Below are 16952 nucleotides of genomic sequence, written 5' to 3' on the forward strand. Positions count from 1 at the left end.
TGAAACAAGTTCGAAGTTTTTGCAAGATCCTGAAAGAAAGGAAGAATATTCTGAGCTACTTTTGCTCAAGCAAGCAATACGTATAAATAAATATATGTATATAAATACGAATGCATGTACATATGTTTGTGTATGTATGTACACATGTTTTTAAGTCTGAAAATCTAAACTCCATGTTTGATTGCTTGAACTGATCAACGGATAGCGATATGTACATACATACATACACATGCACATATGTATGTATGTATGTTTGTAGATGCAGTGGATCCAGAAATACTAAAAAACTTGCGGACCCTTGAAAGAGAACACAACTCTTGGCAGTTCATGCTTTCTTCTGCTGGACTCACTTTCATTAATACAAGCATTGGCGAGCAAACGCAGCAGCAAACCCAAATGCAACGAGAGCAATGCGCCCGAGAATGCTCGCTCTCCTCTGTGCCTCTCTCTCTCTTTCTCTCTCTAGGCAAACAGATCCCAGATACATGCACACAGTGTATGTATGTGCGTTCACATGTAAACGTATAAGTGCACAGCAATACCACACAACCCCAAAATGTTGGAAAACCAAATAAAAATACAAGGCGCATTGTATGTGCGTTTTCTTGTTTTAGATATCACCGACTTCTGAATGCACTCTGCTGGCGAATGCAATATATGAAAATGGTACACAACATTTTTGGTATACGAAATCTGTGAACATTTTGCAACACAGCTAATAACATAGATACATCTCTGACTCATGTCCTGCATCTTTTCAATCCACGAACCACTGGCAAGCTTACTTATTCGAAGCGAAACGCAAATGTATGTACATACAACTAAATCCACATTCAAAAAGTCATCCTGCTTGGCGCTGTTGTCAATTCATTGTTTTTGCTTCAGCAGCAACAAAAAAAGTAGCTCATCTCAGTTGAAAACCAGTTTTTATGCTGTTAACCGGTTTTCATCCTGATAACTTACAGCGAATTTCGTGTCTCGCTGGGTCTGTGGCTGCGGCTGCGTCAGTTCCAACATAAATTGCAGTTCGCTTGCACGGGAGATATTCGGCGGCGGACCAATTCTAACATATAGCTAATCAAGAGGAGAGGTTGGGCAAGTGTCATATGCCCAACGCTCAATGCAGCAAAATGTAAGGAACGTACAAATAAACGCGCATTTTCCAGAGAAGTAGAAAAACTTCCACCCTCAAAGCGGCACACAACATGCGCGCTTACTTACACACAGACAAGCACACCATACATACATACATACACAGCGAACTAACACAAACATGTAAGAATGCTGCAGTCGACGAAGAAATAAGTGCGAGGGCTATTCGACGGCTGCGTACCGAGTACCTGCATTCATCCTAACATATGCGTCCCAGGCACGCTCAAAACAGGAATTATCACTTTGGCTTAAATATAAATAAACGGCTTGAGGGACACACGCACCCGGAGCATGTTTTAAAATGTCTCCCCCCTCATCCTACGGCTCCGCATGTTCGTGTGCACAAATTGACCAGGCCTAATATACCCGTGTACCCTATGGTATGTCACTGTCATTTGCGTCGCAGTCTCTGCCGCCGTCCGCGTTGTGTCTGTGTTGCCTGCCCCAGTGTTTCCGCTTTCTTTCGTTGTAATGTTACTTTTAGTTTGAATTCGGAGCCTCGACGAGCCGGTTGGAAGCGAGATTTTAGTTTAATTCTGCTTGGGTGTGTGCGTGTTTAGTTTAAACGAAATTGAAAGTTGTACACTTTACTACCCCCGAAAAAGCGAAGCACAGCATAAAATTGTGCGCTCATACGCGCGCGTTTGCGACTGTGTGTGTGCGTGTGTGTGTGTGTGTATGTGTAAACGCGAGCGTGTGTTTGCATTAGTGTGTGTGTGTGCCACGCCACGCCACACCAACGGAAACCAACCCCCACCAACAACAGAATAAAACAAGAAAACAACAACAAACAAGCAAAGTTAGCACCACCCACTCTTGAAAAACTGCCGCATAGAGTTCGGCGTCATCGTCATCGCCATCGCCGTAGCCGTAGCCGTTGTTACCGTTTCATCATTGCCTGTGCCCTGTGCCGCCTGTCTCTGGTTTCGGCTTAATAGCGATCGGATCGTGTTGTGTAAATTGTGCAAAATATACATACAAATATCTACTAAAGTGTAACGGATAAGTGAAGCAAACCGATTTGAGAATACAAGATCCGCTATTTGCCGAGACGAGGCGAGACCCCCGTCCGCCCCCATCCCGCCGTGACAACCGCTAGCTTACAAACTGCTATGATGAATTTCTCCGCGTTTGGTGGCCCGTTCTCTGGCATACATCAATTCGCCGCTAAATTTGATGCACAAACGCCGGGTGCATTTGGAACGCCGCCTGCGAACGCAGCAGCCGCTGCAGCCGCAGCAGGAACCGATAATCATGTACAGCGCTATCAGACCAATGGCAATCATTTTAATCAGAATGTGGCCAACGGTAAGTGCATATACCAACTCCCATACAGAGGCAAGCATGCACGTGCTTGTGCGAGAGTGTGAGAGTGTATGAGTGCGTGTATGTGTGTGCTTGTATGTATGTATAACATAATCACTAAAAATTTATTTTATTTTTATCGATTTATTTTCGCCCGCTGCTAGCAGTTCAGCAGCAGCGTCGGCGACGCCAGCGTCATAGCGTCAGGGCATACACTCTCACTCGGCAGCGACGATGTTCGGCTGCCGCTTATACCCGTCTCTATGCCCTACACAGCGCTTCGCTTCGGTGTATTATGTATCGATGGTATGGAAGGAACTGAACTGTTGTTTTGTTGGATATGTTATACGTACATATAGGGAATTACGTTACGTTTTTGTATTATGAGTGTTGGATTGGATGATAACTATTATGTTTACAGGTTAATTAATTGTTGGATCCTTGGAGGAAGTCTTCTCATCCCACTTCTTAATATCTCCTTTGTTGTGGTCTAGGGCACTTTTCGAATACTGACCGATCAGTTTCTCATTGTACACATCGTTGCAGGTTTTTAGTTTCTAGTAACTGCAAGGGGAAGGAGATTCATTTGTAAATGTACATACATATGTAAATACATACAACTATACACATGTACATATCTACGTATGGATGTATTTCCACCCCCATCCCTTATACATAGCACTAGTAGACATCTTCATACGAGGGCTAGTCCAATTTGTAAACCGCACTACAATTGGGGGTTGGTGAGCGGGGAACGGAACGACTTATACCCTGTCATCAAAGCAGAATATAACGATTTTTTTGTTTTTGTTTTGCGCTCTTTTTTATATTCTACTCTATGTTTTGAGTCATTACCACCCTCCCCCTTTTCGCTAGTGGGTGTAAGCTTTCGAGAGTGTGTGTGTGTATGTGTGTAGCCTCTGCTGCTGCCAGTTTTTCTTGGTGTGTTGCTGTTGTTTTGCTTGGCTTGAAAATGCAATGAACTCAAATAACTTTTGAATTTGCTGCATTTCACTTTGTTGTTTGGTCGGGGTGGGTTTTTCTCTCAGAGCTACTTAAGCACATACATAGAAATACAATTAAACAGACATGCACACACCCATGCATACATATGCTACATGCAAACATACATTTAGGTATGAAAATGCATATAGGACAGAACATATGTATGTTATATGTATAATATGTATGAATGTTACATACATACATACATATGTACATTTTACAACCCCCAACCAAAAAGCGCCTGCTATTGCTTTTTTAATTGCACTGACTTCCTGCCAAGTTGCAATATTTCAGTGGAAGGGTGTGACCGACCACCAGTGCAACCCCTACTGGGCCTTAAATCTCTCGCCTCCCTTCCTGCTCTTGTGACGCGAATATGTACGTGGGGCAAGCCAAGCATCCCAGTTGCTCCAATCACCCCCTCTTCTTTCTTACATTGTGTTTCTCCAGCTCCTTATCAATTCTAATTAGTTGCATTTGCTTGCATAATTGGATTCCCCGGCCAGGCATCCCACTACTCCCGTTTTTCATTTACCAGCCCATCCCCCATCCTCCTGAGAACGCATTTCATAATTTATTTTTGCTATGGCAACAATGCTCTCGTACATAGTATGCATTTATTGGAAAGTAAAGAACTAAACGCAGACCCAAACTCCACAACTCCATCGTGGATGTAGAGGTTCATTGATCCCGGCTTTTGAGCTACGCATTATATTTCCAGTTTAGCGTTTTATATTTTTTTACCTGCCATAACAGGAAAATTTCTATACTTGTGTGTGCGTGTGCGTGTGCGTTTGTATTGCTGTGGGTTGCTCTTTTATCTCGCTTTTACGTGCATACATGTATGTGTGTACATATGTACATGTAGCTGTACGTAATCTATGCAGTCTAGTGTACGAGTGTGTGCATGACTGTGGTTGATCCTATGCAGGCAGGTAGGTAATCTGTCCCACGTCGATGCCGGCTCTACGGCTACTGCATTTCCTTGTCGCTTATTAGCTGTATTATCGCTTCGCTTTGCAGCGCCAGTGCCTGAGCTCTAAGGCTGTCCAGGAGGTTCCAGCCTCCAGTTATCTCTGCTGCAGATGCATTCGAATATCATTTCATCGCTTTTCGGTTGTAAAAATTGTTATTAGGTTACCAGGAAATATGCACATACATATGTACATATAGCTGCTCGCCTACCCTTGCCCTTACCATTTCGATGTTGATTCAATAGAAGACGAAGTTATGTTGAGGATAGGAAAACGCTTATGAGGCACATTTCTTGGAATGAGGCAAGATTTTCTACATCCTAAGTAAATAAAGTTATGGTCCGCGATAGGATTAGACAACGTCACCAAAAGTACTTTATTAATCTGTTAAATACTTGGTTAAATCGAGGATTGTTTTGGGTTTTTTTCCAACGGGTATCTTGTTGTCGAGGACACTTTCCCCAAAGTATGTTTGTTCGTATTCGGACTGCAGAGGGGGTCTAATGTGCCGCAGACACCCAAGCTATAAACCATTTGCATTTTTATGTACCCATGTACATATGTACACACATTTGTACATATGCATGAGTGTGAATGGCGGGTTACACCCCCAACGTTGCCTGGATGTATGCAACACTAAAAATGTGCGCATGATAAAGCAATGAACGGTGGGTGGGATGGGGAGGGGAGGGAGGGGAGGAGACCGCCACAGCACCAGAACCAGCCCCAATCCCCATGCCATTCATTCTGTCATATCTATTAGTAGGATGGTACATGAGTACCAGCATTCCATGATAATTTTCCTCCCTGTCTCCCGAATAACTTTAAGACTTAAAGCGGTTATAGAATCGTTGTTGTCATGCTGGCGCGCTGATGACTTAAACCCTGCCACTGGCGCCGTGTATCCCCCATTCAGCCTTCCCTCAAACATTGGACACTCATACCAACAACCGCATCAAACTTCGGGTCAAATTTCGCCCAACCCTAGGGGTTGCAGTTTTTCCTAACCACGCCATGGATGGTCTCTCTCTCTCGTATCAGCTCTCTTTCACTCATTCTGTCACGAGGCCGTCTCTCTCTCTCTCTCCATGTCACTCCCTCACTCTCTGGGTTTTTGGCGCGGGCGCTCTCATCGCTTTCACTGCCTCTCACACACACACCAACATCCGCACACGAATGCAAGCATATATATGTATGCCGCCACTATTGCCGACACACATAGACATAGATAGGTTCAGATAACCGCCATCCGCCATGTTTTCCAAACCGTAGCCTAGCCCCCCAAACCAGCCGACCCATGTCGTATTCCTTTCCATTTTGTTCCACTTTGATGTGAATGATCCGCCCAGGAACCCCACTTGAACTGTCAAAGCCCGCCATTGTATGGGGTCTCTCTCTCTCTATCTCTCTCTGTGTGTGCTCCGTGTTCCGTAGTCCGTGCTCAGTTTGGGGCGCCTCGCTTTTACTCTCCCTTTGCCTGGCCCCGGTATCAACTTCACCGACTTTAACTCGTTGCTCGGCAAAATGGCAACAACAGAGGCGACACCGACATCGACATCGTTCTCTTCTATGTTGTCGTCATCGTCATCCTGTTTCATGGGAAAGTGAAGTGAAAAGTGAAATGCTACGAGCAGCGCAACGCATGCCATGCCGGCTTCCATCCACGCATGCCTCCTCTTTTGTGTTGTTGCTATGGCTTCATTATAGTGTCTTCTTGGTGGATAAAGAAATCATCACTTTTGAACTTATTTAATTGTAAAGCAATAGTTGGGGTTGGCTGTGATTTATTTAATTTGTTTGCAAATGGAATACTTGTTGTAATTATCGCTATATCTAAGAGGAGCAATTCCAGAGTACTGCACCGTGGAAAAGTATGTTAATTTTTAGCTCAAGGTCGTTCGCTAATGTATTCAAAGAAAAAATACATTTGGACACTTTTCCCTTTTCCACTACTCTTTTGATGATTATTGTCCTTTCCGTCTGGTCTAATGCCCAAAAGTATCCATCAGAAAAGTATGTACACATGTCACTGGGTACTTGCGAGGGTCTTGGCTGTAAGGAAAGTGTAGCCTGTAAAACAAGTCAATTGGCAACAGCCAGAAATGTTATTTTTAAAACCGAGCACCCGGCTAAGAAATATTTCAGAAGGCAAAACGCACAGCAGAGCCGAGCAGAAATGTACAAAAAATGCACACCCCCCGAAAAAAGTGGGGAACGTTTTTTCTATGGCATACATTCAGGCGTGTGCGCGTGCTGGTTGTTGTTGGCAGGAGGCCGCGCCGCGGCCGGCATTTTCAGTTTCAGTTTTAATTTCCTTTTTCCTATGTATGCGTTGTCGGCGCACCCGAAAACACGTGTGTAAGCGTCCGTGCTGTGCGTCAGTGTGTGTGGTGTGTCTGTGTGTGAAAATTTGGCCTTGGCAGACGGCAGGCGTCTGGCAGAAGGAGGTGGCGGCAGGGGAGGCAGGGGGGCAGGCGACGACAGCAGGCAGACAACAACAATTGTAGGCAGGCACACGCACGTTCTCGACACCGCCGACACCGAGTAGGAACAGAACAGCGTTTGTTAACTACATATGCCTGGACATATCTACATATTCATACATACACCCGAGTGTACAAATACCCAAGTTTGTAGATATGTGTGCACATTTATGTGTCTGTATACTCGGAGAGCTTTTTCGGCGGCCTACACACAGCACTCACACACAGACGATGCATGGCGATACTTGGCCATGTATATACACGATGCCCCCTACAAATACATATGTACGAGTATGTATGTATGTATGTATGTACCTTCTCTTATATGCATGTATCGTGCCATATCGTCGTTACTTTGGTCGTTTCTCTGTTTTGTTGTTGGATTTTGTGCCGGCACCCGATCTTTATTCGGCTTGCCAGCTGAGAGCTAGAGTAGCCGGAGGAGGAGGAGGAGCCGGGAAAACTCCTCTAGTCAGCTCTCAGGACAGAGCCAGAGCAAGAGCCCCAGTCAGCAGTCAGTTGTAGTTAGTCGGCCAGTGTACATTGTTGAGCTCGCGAGTGGCGGTCGAAATTGAATTGGATTGCTCTGAGTTACACCTAAATCTAAATCTACAATACATATTACATACAAATATACATACATATACTATAAACAGGCTGTGATAATCCACCCAGTTGTACACCAAAATGTGTAAATGAAAACTCTGATGAAATTTTCCATTGCCTGAATTTCCCGATTGCCGGTTCTTCAGCCTGTTCATTAATGATTCCTTTTTGTCATTTCAGTTTCGGCAGCAAATAACATGCAATATGGTCAGAATATATCCATACCATACTCATCACAGCCGCAGGGTGATCTAAATTTTCTAAATGCAGCCGCTGCAGCCGATCATAAGGGTAAAATCCATCCAAAAATCGAACGTGACCGGGAAGAAGGTGAGTCGTCGTGGGTGGCTATGAAAATCAGTTGAATAGCAGTACTGTGGCGAGCAGTAACAGTACCGTGCCGGTTGTGGGAGGGGCAGGAGGGGAGGCTGAATTGTACATAGGACTGGCACACACCCGGACATACACATGGGCCTTGTACATATGGAGTATACATAGTCTTTGGGTTGGTATATGTGCATTTCAAGGACGCACATTATTCTTCGGCACATGAGCTTCGGCTTCTCGTTATTTATAAATGTTTTTGGGCCTGTCTGGGACACTGCGTGGGGATTTCAGTAGAAGAGATTTCATAGCATACTTTTTCACTACAAGTGGATATTATTTTTTAATTTTGATTACGGCTCTGCCTCTGCAAATCTTGCCCCGGAAAATTCGTCTGAAGTGAAAGCTTTGCCAGCGGCAGAAGGGTAGAGAAGAGATGGAGATGGAGCTGGAGGTGGAGGTGGAGGTACACAGGAAGGAAAAAAGTAGGCTTTCCGTTGCTGACGCCTGTGGCCTTGGGAGTAAATGGATAGTATCCCTGGGATTACATATTAAGAAAATAGACGCACTAGCACGCCCACGCCGCAGCCCGCCGTCTCCCAGGTTGTCAAGGGGAAGAAAATTGTTGTTGGGGTAGGTTTCTGGCTGTAATTGTAGCAGAACGAACCCAAGAAAACCCAAGGAAGGCAGGAAGCTTTTAGCTGAAATTATTTCATGTATGTAGTTTGAAACTAAATCGTTTTGTTCTCCCCCCTCTGCAGTTCTCAATCAGCAGATCTTACAGAATGTCAATCAGTCGTGGCAGACGCTGGCCAACACGGCCAACACTGTGGACTATTCATCGCACTTGCTTTCCGCAACACTGCCAATCTCCATTCAGCACTTCCTCAAGTATTCGGAGACCATCAAGAAGGAGTCCTCTGGCGATGTCCTGAAGAATGGCACGAATTTGGCCAGCCTGGCGCTGGGAGGCGTGGCCCTCACGCCCAGCAATAATGGTGCGAACGGAGGCCACCACAATGGCGGATTGGTGGGAATGGATCACGGCGGTCACATGACCAACATGACGGACGCGAACGGCACATCGCTGACCAATGGCGGGGCCAGCAATGGCGTCAACGGCAATACCAATGGAGCGGTCGCCAACGGTGGAGCTGGGGCAGTGTCCAGCTCAGGGTCAGTGGGTACCACCAACGCGAGTGGGGGCACCACCACAGCCAGTGGCAAGAAAACCAAAAAGAAGAAACCACCAAAGGAGAAGAAGCCACGCCCGAAGCCAGGCGAGATCCGAGAAACGAAAGCGCTGGACGGATCCACGCTCTACTGCTGCCCCGAGTGTCAAATGGCATACCCGGATCGGAGCTTAATCGAGCAGCACGTCATCTCGCATGCCGTGGAGCGACGCTTCGTTTGCGACATTTGCAATGCGGCCCTCAAACGCAAGGACCACTTGACCAGGCACAAGCTATCCCACATACCGGACAGGCCTCATGTGTGCAATGCAAGTTTTACAATTGATAGACCCTTTCGCTGACCCCCCCTCCCTTTCGCTGTCATTTGACTGATTTGTGACTTCTGATTTCCATCAATAGATCTGCATGAAGTCCTTCAAGCGCAAGGAGCAGCTCACTTTGCACATTGTTATCCATTCCGGCGAGAAGAAACATGTTTGCATTGAGTGTGGAAAAGGTGAGCATTATCAAAGCAACAAGGCACCAACGCTTACTTACATAAACGACTTAAATTACTGATTTGTTGTGTTCTTTTGTTTAGGTTTCTATCGCAAGGATCACTTACGCAAGCATACGCGCTCCCATATTGCCCGACGCGTCAAGTCCGAGGTATCGGCACAGAACGTCAACGGATCCGGTGGCAACAATGCACAGAGCAATGCACTACACGGTTCCTGAGGATCGTACAAGGACTTTTGGTAAACTCTCAAACAAATTTCAAGCCATGAGGGCGGCCGAACTGTTGGCAATACCATGCGCTCCTCCGTAAGGATCGTGTGGTGCTGGCAGCAGCTGTGCCGCCTTTGAAATTTGTTGAAGAGTTTATTAAAGGTCCTGCTGAGCGTCACCAAACTCCAACTCCAATAACAATAACCCTCTGAATAAAAAGATGTTATACTTACAATTTGCAAGTATTAGTACGATTTTGTTCACGACACTTTCAGTTCTTTAGCTTTAGTTCTTTCAGTTTAGATTTTCGCACAAAAGTTAAGTCAAGTATAAAGTATAGAAGAGGAGAGGAGAGTAAATGTACAAAACAAAACACAACACAACACAACAAACAAATATATACGGAACAGATTTAAAAAGATTTCGAAATTTAGTAATGCGCATATTTTAAGAGAAAACCATACCATACCATACCATACAAAAAGTTACTTTCATTTCTCTTTGAGGATCTGTGATCTGTAATTGCTGCATAAAAAAAGAAACAAAAAAACACAACAATTGATAATTGAAAAACTATCGAGCGATAGCTGTTTTATGAATAAGTTTTTAATTTGCTTAATTTTAATCAATTTATGTGCAATTAACAAACATTTTGATTTGCCTTTTAGTTGTTTTGGTCGGCACCTCTGTTCATCGCGAGAATTATGAATTTTATTTCGAGAAAAAACACTTGGCTTACATGTGTACATACATATCTATGTACATATGTACATTATGTATTGTATGTATGTGTGTGCAAAGGTCAAAAGAATAATTGTTTCATTGAGTTGCAACCTACTATTACTCACTCTTTTGCGCATATTAATGAAGTAAGAAACCCTAAAATGAAATTTATTTCTAGTCTTGTATTTTATTTTATCCATAGACATAGTAGAGGAACGGAATCCTCAGAACAAGCCCCTCAAATTCGAGGTCATGTAATTTTAAGCTTTTAAACTTGAACGTTCAAAAGGAACGAAGGGAGAACCTCCTACGCGAAACACACACTAAACAGAAAATGCAATACAAGGATACTTGCATCTTTGCATGCCCAACTTCCAGCCATCGTCATTCTTTAGAGCAGAGAACTACCATTAGAGGAACTGCAACAATATCTATGTGTAATATACATTCATACCGCGGTAGATGCAGATACACACACACACACACACCTATATCCAGCTTACCAATCAATAACTGATAACCAACAAAACAAATTAAAAATAAGAACAATATATACAGAAGCCACAGATACCAGAATACCAGAATACGAGATACCAAGATAGCAGCTAGCACAGAAGATCAACAAATATTGCAATTGCTAACCAATAACAGAAACAATAACCGAGACATAAACTGTATAAAACAATATTTTTATATATATAAATACAAAAGTAAAAAGGAAAACGGAGAGCAGAGCATATGACAGAACAGAATAGGAATAAAGGCATAAAACAATAACCGAAATAAAGTGCAAACACTTCGTGCGAGTGACAACGTAATTTACTGTTCAAATACAAAGCATTTTTTGAGATTAACGATAGACGTACATACATGATTAATCCAGTAATCCATATGCATACATGGCTATGTTTTACTCATGATATGCATCCTCGTCGTTCACTTGTATAGTTAATATGACTGCTTCAAACTAATATACGCTAAATTACAGAAGATACAACTAGACTGTAAAGCGAACAACACACAATTCCTTGTTTGTTTCAATCACACACACGCACACACAGCTCCCAAATGACCCTTTGTGCTCGAACTTGAACGGCGAATGGTACAGTACCCCATAGAGTTCGAGCCGAGAGGGTCATTCAATATGCTATGGTTCAATATTTATTCGAAGAAGTACCTATTCGACACCAGTCTTTGGGTTTACAGTACAGAGCAGAATGGAATGTAATTCAAACACTTGCAGCGAAGTACAAATATATTAACAATACACACCTTCAAGAAGAAGCCCCCCACTAAACAACAGGCAACAAGCAGCCAAATGCATACACATAGAAGTAAATCGAAACGAACCACGAGAAAAAATTAGCCAAAAGTAAAAAAAAAAAAAAAAAGCAATAACTATGCAAAACCTAAATACAGTTACTACATTAGAGGGTAGCATATTATTAACAAGTTTTTTCTGGCCAAGCAAGCGCTAACTTGGCGACTCTCCAATGTTGTAACCCATCCATCATCATCCACTCACCCCCAGCCCAGAGACAATTTATAAACAAAAGTGACAATTTATGAATAATTAAGCGACCTTCACACAGCAAACAAGCAAAAAAGCAAACAAGAAGTTATTATTTTGCAATTGATTTTCTTGGTCTCTCTCCTAACATACAATACTTAAAATCGCGTAAGAGTATATAAAACAATAAGTTAATAAAGAAAAAGTTGCAATAAATGACAAACAAATGAAATTAAATCACTCAGGGATAAAGCCTCCAAAAGAAAAACAAACATAAAATAAAATGCAATATTTTAAAAATGAAACAAAAGAGAAACAAAAATGAAAACGAAAACGAAAACAAAAATTTAATCTAATGAGAAAAGTACATTTTAAAGTTAAAAAATATTTTAGTATAATACAAGAAGGACGAAAACAAAACAACATTTTTTAGAAATTTGCACAAATTTTTGGCATTTTATAAACGCAAAATAAAAGATAAAACTAAAAACAATACATAAAAAGCGAACAAACAAAATGACGAAATAGAAACATATTTTCTCACATTTCATTGGCTTAGCGAAGGTTTAAAAACAACAGAATAGATCGGCAAAAAAAAAAAAAAAAAAACACAGAAAGAAACATAATTATATACATACATTCATAGACAAACGGTCCGTGCAACATTTAGTGCATTTATATAAAAACAAAACCATAGATAAACAACAGTTCATATTTACAGGAAAGGAAGTATCGATCCATCGTATGGAGTATTGAGAATACAAAATGGGAAATGAAAAGAATGAAGCGCAGTTGAAGGGGAAGGTCGGTGGCCAAAGATGAAGTTTTAAGTGTAGTTAGAGAGGTGAACACGTCGAACAGAGAATAAATTAGAGCGAGAGTAGGTGCAGGTGCTGGGTGCAGGCACCAAGAGACGGCAGAATCGAGTATACATTACAACTTTGATAGATTTAAAGAGTTTAAACACAACCCAAGAACACTTTATGACAACTGTGTGTATTGAATTTATGTTTAGTGTCTGCAACATGCTAGGAAAGTTGTGCGTTGAGGGAAGATCGAGAAGAGCTAAATACTTTTAAGGTTAGATTTTCTGCGAAAGGACTGAAGTTAAGGCAACGTAGCGTTTAGATGCAAAATTGAATTGAAATCGAGTGTTATGGATAATGGAGCGTGCGCGAATGCGAATGCGATTGGTGACGAAAATTATTTGTTTAAGGCTGGACTTTGTAATTTCAAGCAAAAACGATAGACGGTAGACAAAACGAATGAAAACAAAACATGTAAAATGCAGATACAATATTTTTATAATTAAAAATGGAAACCCAACCAACCCCTGTTCTTAATATGTTTAACTCAACTGCAATTATCGTTAAAGACGTATTTACTGTTTGTGATCCAAATTCATTAATTAAACGTAAATCACAAAGAAGATAATATTTGTTGCATGGGCAAGGTTTGAAGTAAACATCAGATCAGGGTTCGTTAACAGCCTCACAACGTACTTCACACATGCGTTTTTAAGACACAATGCAAATAGAACATAACGAAAAACTCGTGATTTATAATACGAGCCATATGCAAGGTTTAAAACTTTATAGCGACTCGACTCGACTCGACTCGATTTGCAATGTTTTTCAGGCAATGTCAAATACAATACCTGACTCGGCCTGACCTCGACTCGACCGTGGAGTGCACAGTACTTTTGAGGATTATACGAACCCTTAGAAATAGAGCAGGAACAGTAACTTGTACTTAAATGAATGAAGATAAAAAAAACAGCCACTTTGAAATATATTTACTTGAATCAAATAATATTAATGAGTATATATAACTTTGTACTTGAATAATATTTTATTTATATATACCTTAAGTCAATAAAAATTCTAATAAATTATAATCACCTAAAAATGTGTTTCATTCAAATATATGTATGTTACGGCTTATATTTTAAATATTTTAATTCTTTTATTTTAATTTAACGATATGTTATCTCCCTCTTCACCTAATCAGCAAAATAAGTATAATTGAAATTGAAGTCTCCAATTGTTTCCGTTAAACCAACATTGCCATTGAACCTCAAGGCCGCCTTAAGTAAATTGTTTTCAATTGGTATATTTAATATCTATTCATCCACAAATATATCGATAAGAAAATCATTTCGATATATTGATGTCATATATCTGACATCTCTATTTTCGTCGTCTGTCGGAAAAAAATCTCGAATGATGAATTTGAAAGCTGGCTAGTATGCAAAATTCAAATACATATTTCTTAGATATAAGGTGATAAGGTATGCAATCCAATAAAAAGGAGGATTTATATTACGCCAAATTGATTCTTCAATCTTTGCAAGCTAGTAATATCAAAAAGAACATTCAGTTTTCGAATAGCAACATGGATCTAAGGACACTGCGGACTATCTTCCTTGATCTGGACATTTTCCGAGGACGAGAAAGGGACATCATCCGGACTTGCAAGCATGTTAAGCGGGCGTCGCAAAAACAGCAATTAGCGCGAGGCAAAATCAACCTATTTGGGGCCCTTGAGGACTACAGGCAGCCCTTTTTCTTGGTCATGGACGAGTACCACTTCTCCTCCATAGGCAGAGAGGATCAGCACAGCAAGTGGAAGGCGTTGGCGATAGCTTTATGCCATATTGATGGCAACCACTTCCGTACCGTTCATATGACTGTGGCATCGCGGAGACTCGAGGCGTTAGGAGGATGTAATCGAACTAATCAATCGATCCTGCTGCAACGCCGCTGCAACGCCGCCGCCGCCACAAACACCGGCCCTTGTTGTAACAAGCGCAGCGTCGTCGTCCCCACAAGAGTCCAGCTGGGACTGCAGTCCGCCGCCGCCAGATGATATTGCAATTTTGGAAAACGTTTTGATAGTTAAGGTAGCAATTTTATATTATTTGAAAATCTATACAACGAACTTCTTTTTCCAGAGCCCCCAATACCCGAAAAGGCGCCATGGAGGCGCCGAAGTAAGGCGGGAGCAAGTATGCTTGCCCGAAAAATTTTGCCAAAGCCCGACCTAACGTCACGCTTGAGGACGGGCAACACAAGTAACACCAGCAAGGAAGAGACCAAACAACACTCGTCATCTATGCCTTCTTTCTCGGCGAACTCCGGTTTCGACTCCCCTGTCTTTCCTAAACTATATGTCAAACTCCCACAGGGATTTGAAGATGCGCCAGGCTTCATATATGCGCAGCAGTGCCCAGGAGTGCGGCAAGGCCGGAGCCATGGCACTAGTGTTCTATACAATAAATAAATAAATAATAAATAATGAATAAATGAAATTCAATTTTAAAATTATTGTTAAAGGAATATGCTTTTCTCTCTCAACTCTATTTCTTTAAATCAAGTACGTTTTCTCTTGAAGATCTTAATATTTCCCGCCAAGTACTTTCAAATTCTATATCGAAAATAAATACTTTTTCCGACTTTTTACGCGTTTTCAACTTTCAACCAATCAAAATTGTTTTTGCTGTTTGCGCTCTCTTTCTCTTTTCCGTAGGGAACTTTTCTCTCTTTTGAAGGGATATTTCTCTCTCGAAACATGGGAATTTTGCACCTACGTTTTTTACCGTTGTCAGCTTAGTTTGGAAGGGGCAGCAACATGCCGCGAAAAGTGAGCAGCATTGTTCCCCAACATTTGGCACGGAATAAGCATAATTTAGTACCCCTGGAGGATGGATATGATATCCTCGAATTGAAAAAACTTTGAAAATCTCAGGCTCCAATCAATGCAAAAACATTCCATCTGTGTTGGTAAGCCATCTCAACAAAATTATGCGGAAACCGAGAGTATGTCTAACATGTCAGTCTAAGATAAAGTCATTATTAATGTTTGAGAGAAGCTTTGAAAATGAAATTTTAATATTAAGTTATGGAAATAGGGTATACAAACGACCTTACTGTACTATACATGCCGGTTGACCAGCAACAAATTGTCAAATTACGTTGCATTACATTCTCACTCGCGTAACGTTTTATCCCATTTTGTTGGTTGACCTTATTAGCTTTAAGCCTAGCAATCAGATCCGAAAAAAAGTTTGCTAGCAAACAGTGAACGATTTTTTTCTAGCGGCAGAGGTGACCAAAGGTGAAAACCGCTTTCCGTACGGTTACACTTCTCAGGAAGTTTTACCTTTATGTTACCTTTTTAAAAATGTTTGAAAATTGAATAAAAGGTTAATAAAAAAATGAAAGCAAAATGGATCCATGCAGGAGATTGTTTTTTGGGATTGGCGGCTCTTGCATTAGCGGAGGAGGAGGACAATCAACGAAATAAGCGCCGACAACTTTGATTAAGCCCATAGCTTCAGGAAAGAAACCAGGACGGTCGTTTGTCTATACATGTATTAGATTAAATGCAATATCATCAATCCAGAATGATTTTTTACTTTTGGGCCGTAGATGGCCTCAAGCTCGTTGATAAGCACGGTGGTCATTTGTCTTTCAACTTCAGCGGCATTATTGTCTCCATTTTATTGAGACTTTACTCTCTGTTTGCTAGGTACCCTCGCGGATTATAAAACAGATATATATATGTCGAGCTGCTAGAAACATACTTTTGAATACCACAAAATACTATAGGATGATTTTTTAGATTTAATGGGCCAGTGTACTTTCTAGCGGCTGTACGCCGGCACTAACCTACAGTATCCAGATTTGACATTACTTGGAAGCAAAACGTCACCGCGCAGTATGTGCGTGGTGAAGACCCAGAGGGATCAGATTGGATCATCAATATCAACTCGCTGGTAATATCAAATAGAACATCAAAATCGAAGAAAATGGTTGAAGACTACGGCATATTTTTAAAATGAGACGGGATATTTTCGAGGGTTTGCCGGTATATTTTATCGATAACTTCGCGGTCATACTGCTGACGTAGGGTTGTCAAATATTTACAAATTATCATATCGGTGATATATTTTTCTTGGAAAAAATAT

The 16952-nt window shown here is 41.6% G+C and overlaps 1 protein-coding gene across 1 annotated transcript; it reads left to right on the forward strand.

Annotated features, from left to right (window-relative positions):
* The first annotated feature begins 1561 nt into the window (after positions 1 to 1561).
* LOC117896857 (transcription factor che-1) lies at positions 1562 to 11856 on the forward strand. The gene is made up of 5 exons (XM_034805385.1): positions 1562 to 2460; positions 7706 to 7855; positions 8611 to 9350; positions 9442 to 9538; positions 9623 to 11856. The coding sequence occupies exons 1-5, from the start codon at positions 2265 to 2267 to the stop codon at positions 9757 to 9759; spliced, it is 1320 nt and encodes a 439-aa protein (XP_034661276.1). The 5' UTR covers positions 1562 to 2264; the 3' UTR covers positions 9760 to 11856.
* Positions 11857 to 16952: the final 5096 nt, after the last annotated feature.

The sequence above is a fragment of the Drosophila subobscura genome, chromosome O (genome assembly GCF_008121235.1).
Source record: "Drosophila subobscura isolate 14011-0131.10 chromosome O, UCBerk_Dsub_1.0, whole genome shotgun sequence".
Lineage (NCBI taxonomy): Eukaryota > Metazoa > Arthropoda > Insecta > Diptera > Drosophilidae > Drosophila > Drosophila subobscura.

Coding starts and splice junctions, on each gene's coding strand:
- LOC117896857 (XM_034805385.1), top strand. CDS start 2,265: ATGATGAATTTCTCCGCGTTTGGTGGCCCGTTCTCTGGCATACATCAA. Junction 7,856..8,610: donor CGAACGTGACCGGGAAGAAG/GTGAGTCGTCGT, acceptor CCCCCTCTGCAG/TTCTCAATCAGCAGATCTTA. Junction 9,351..9,441: donor ACAGGCCTCATGTGTGCAAT/GCAAGTTTTACA, acceptor TTCCATCAATAG/ATCTGCATGAAGTCCTTCAA.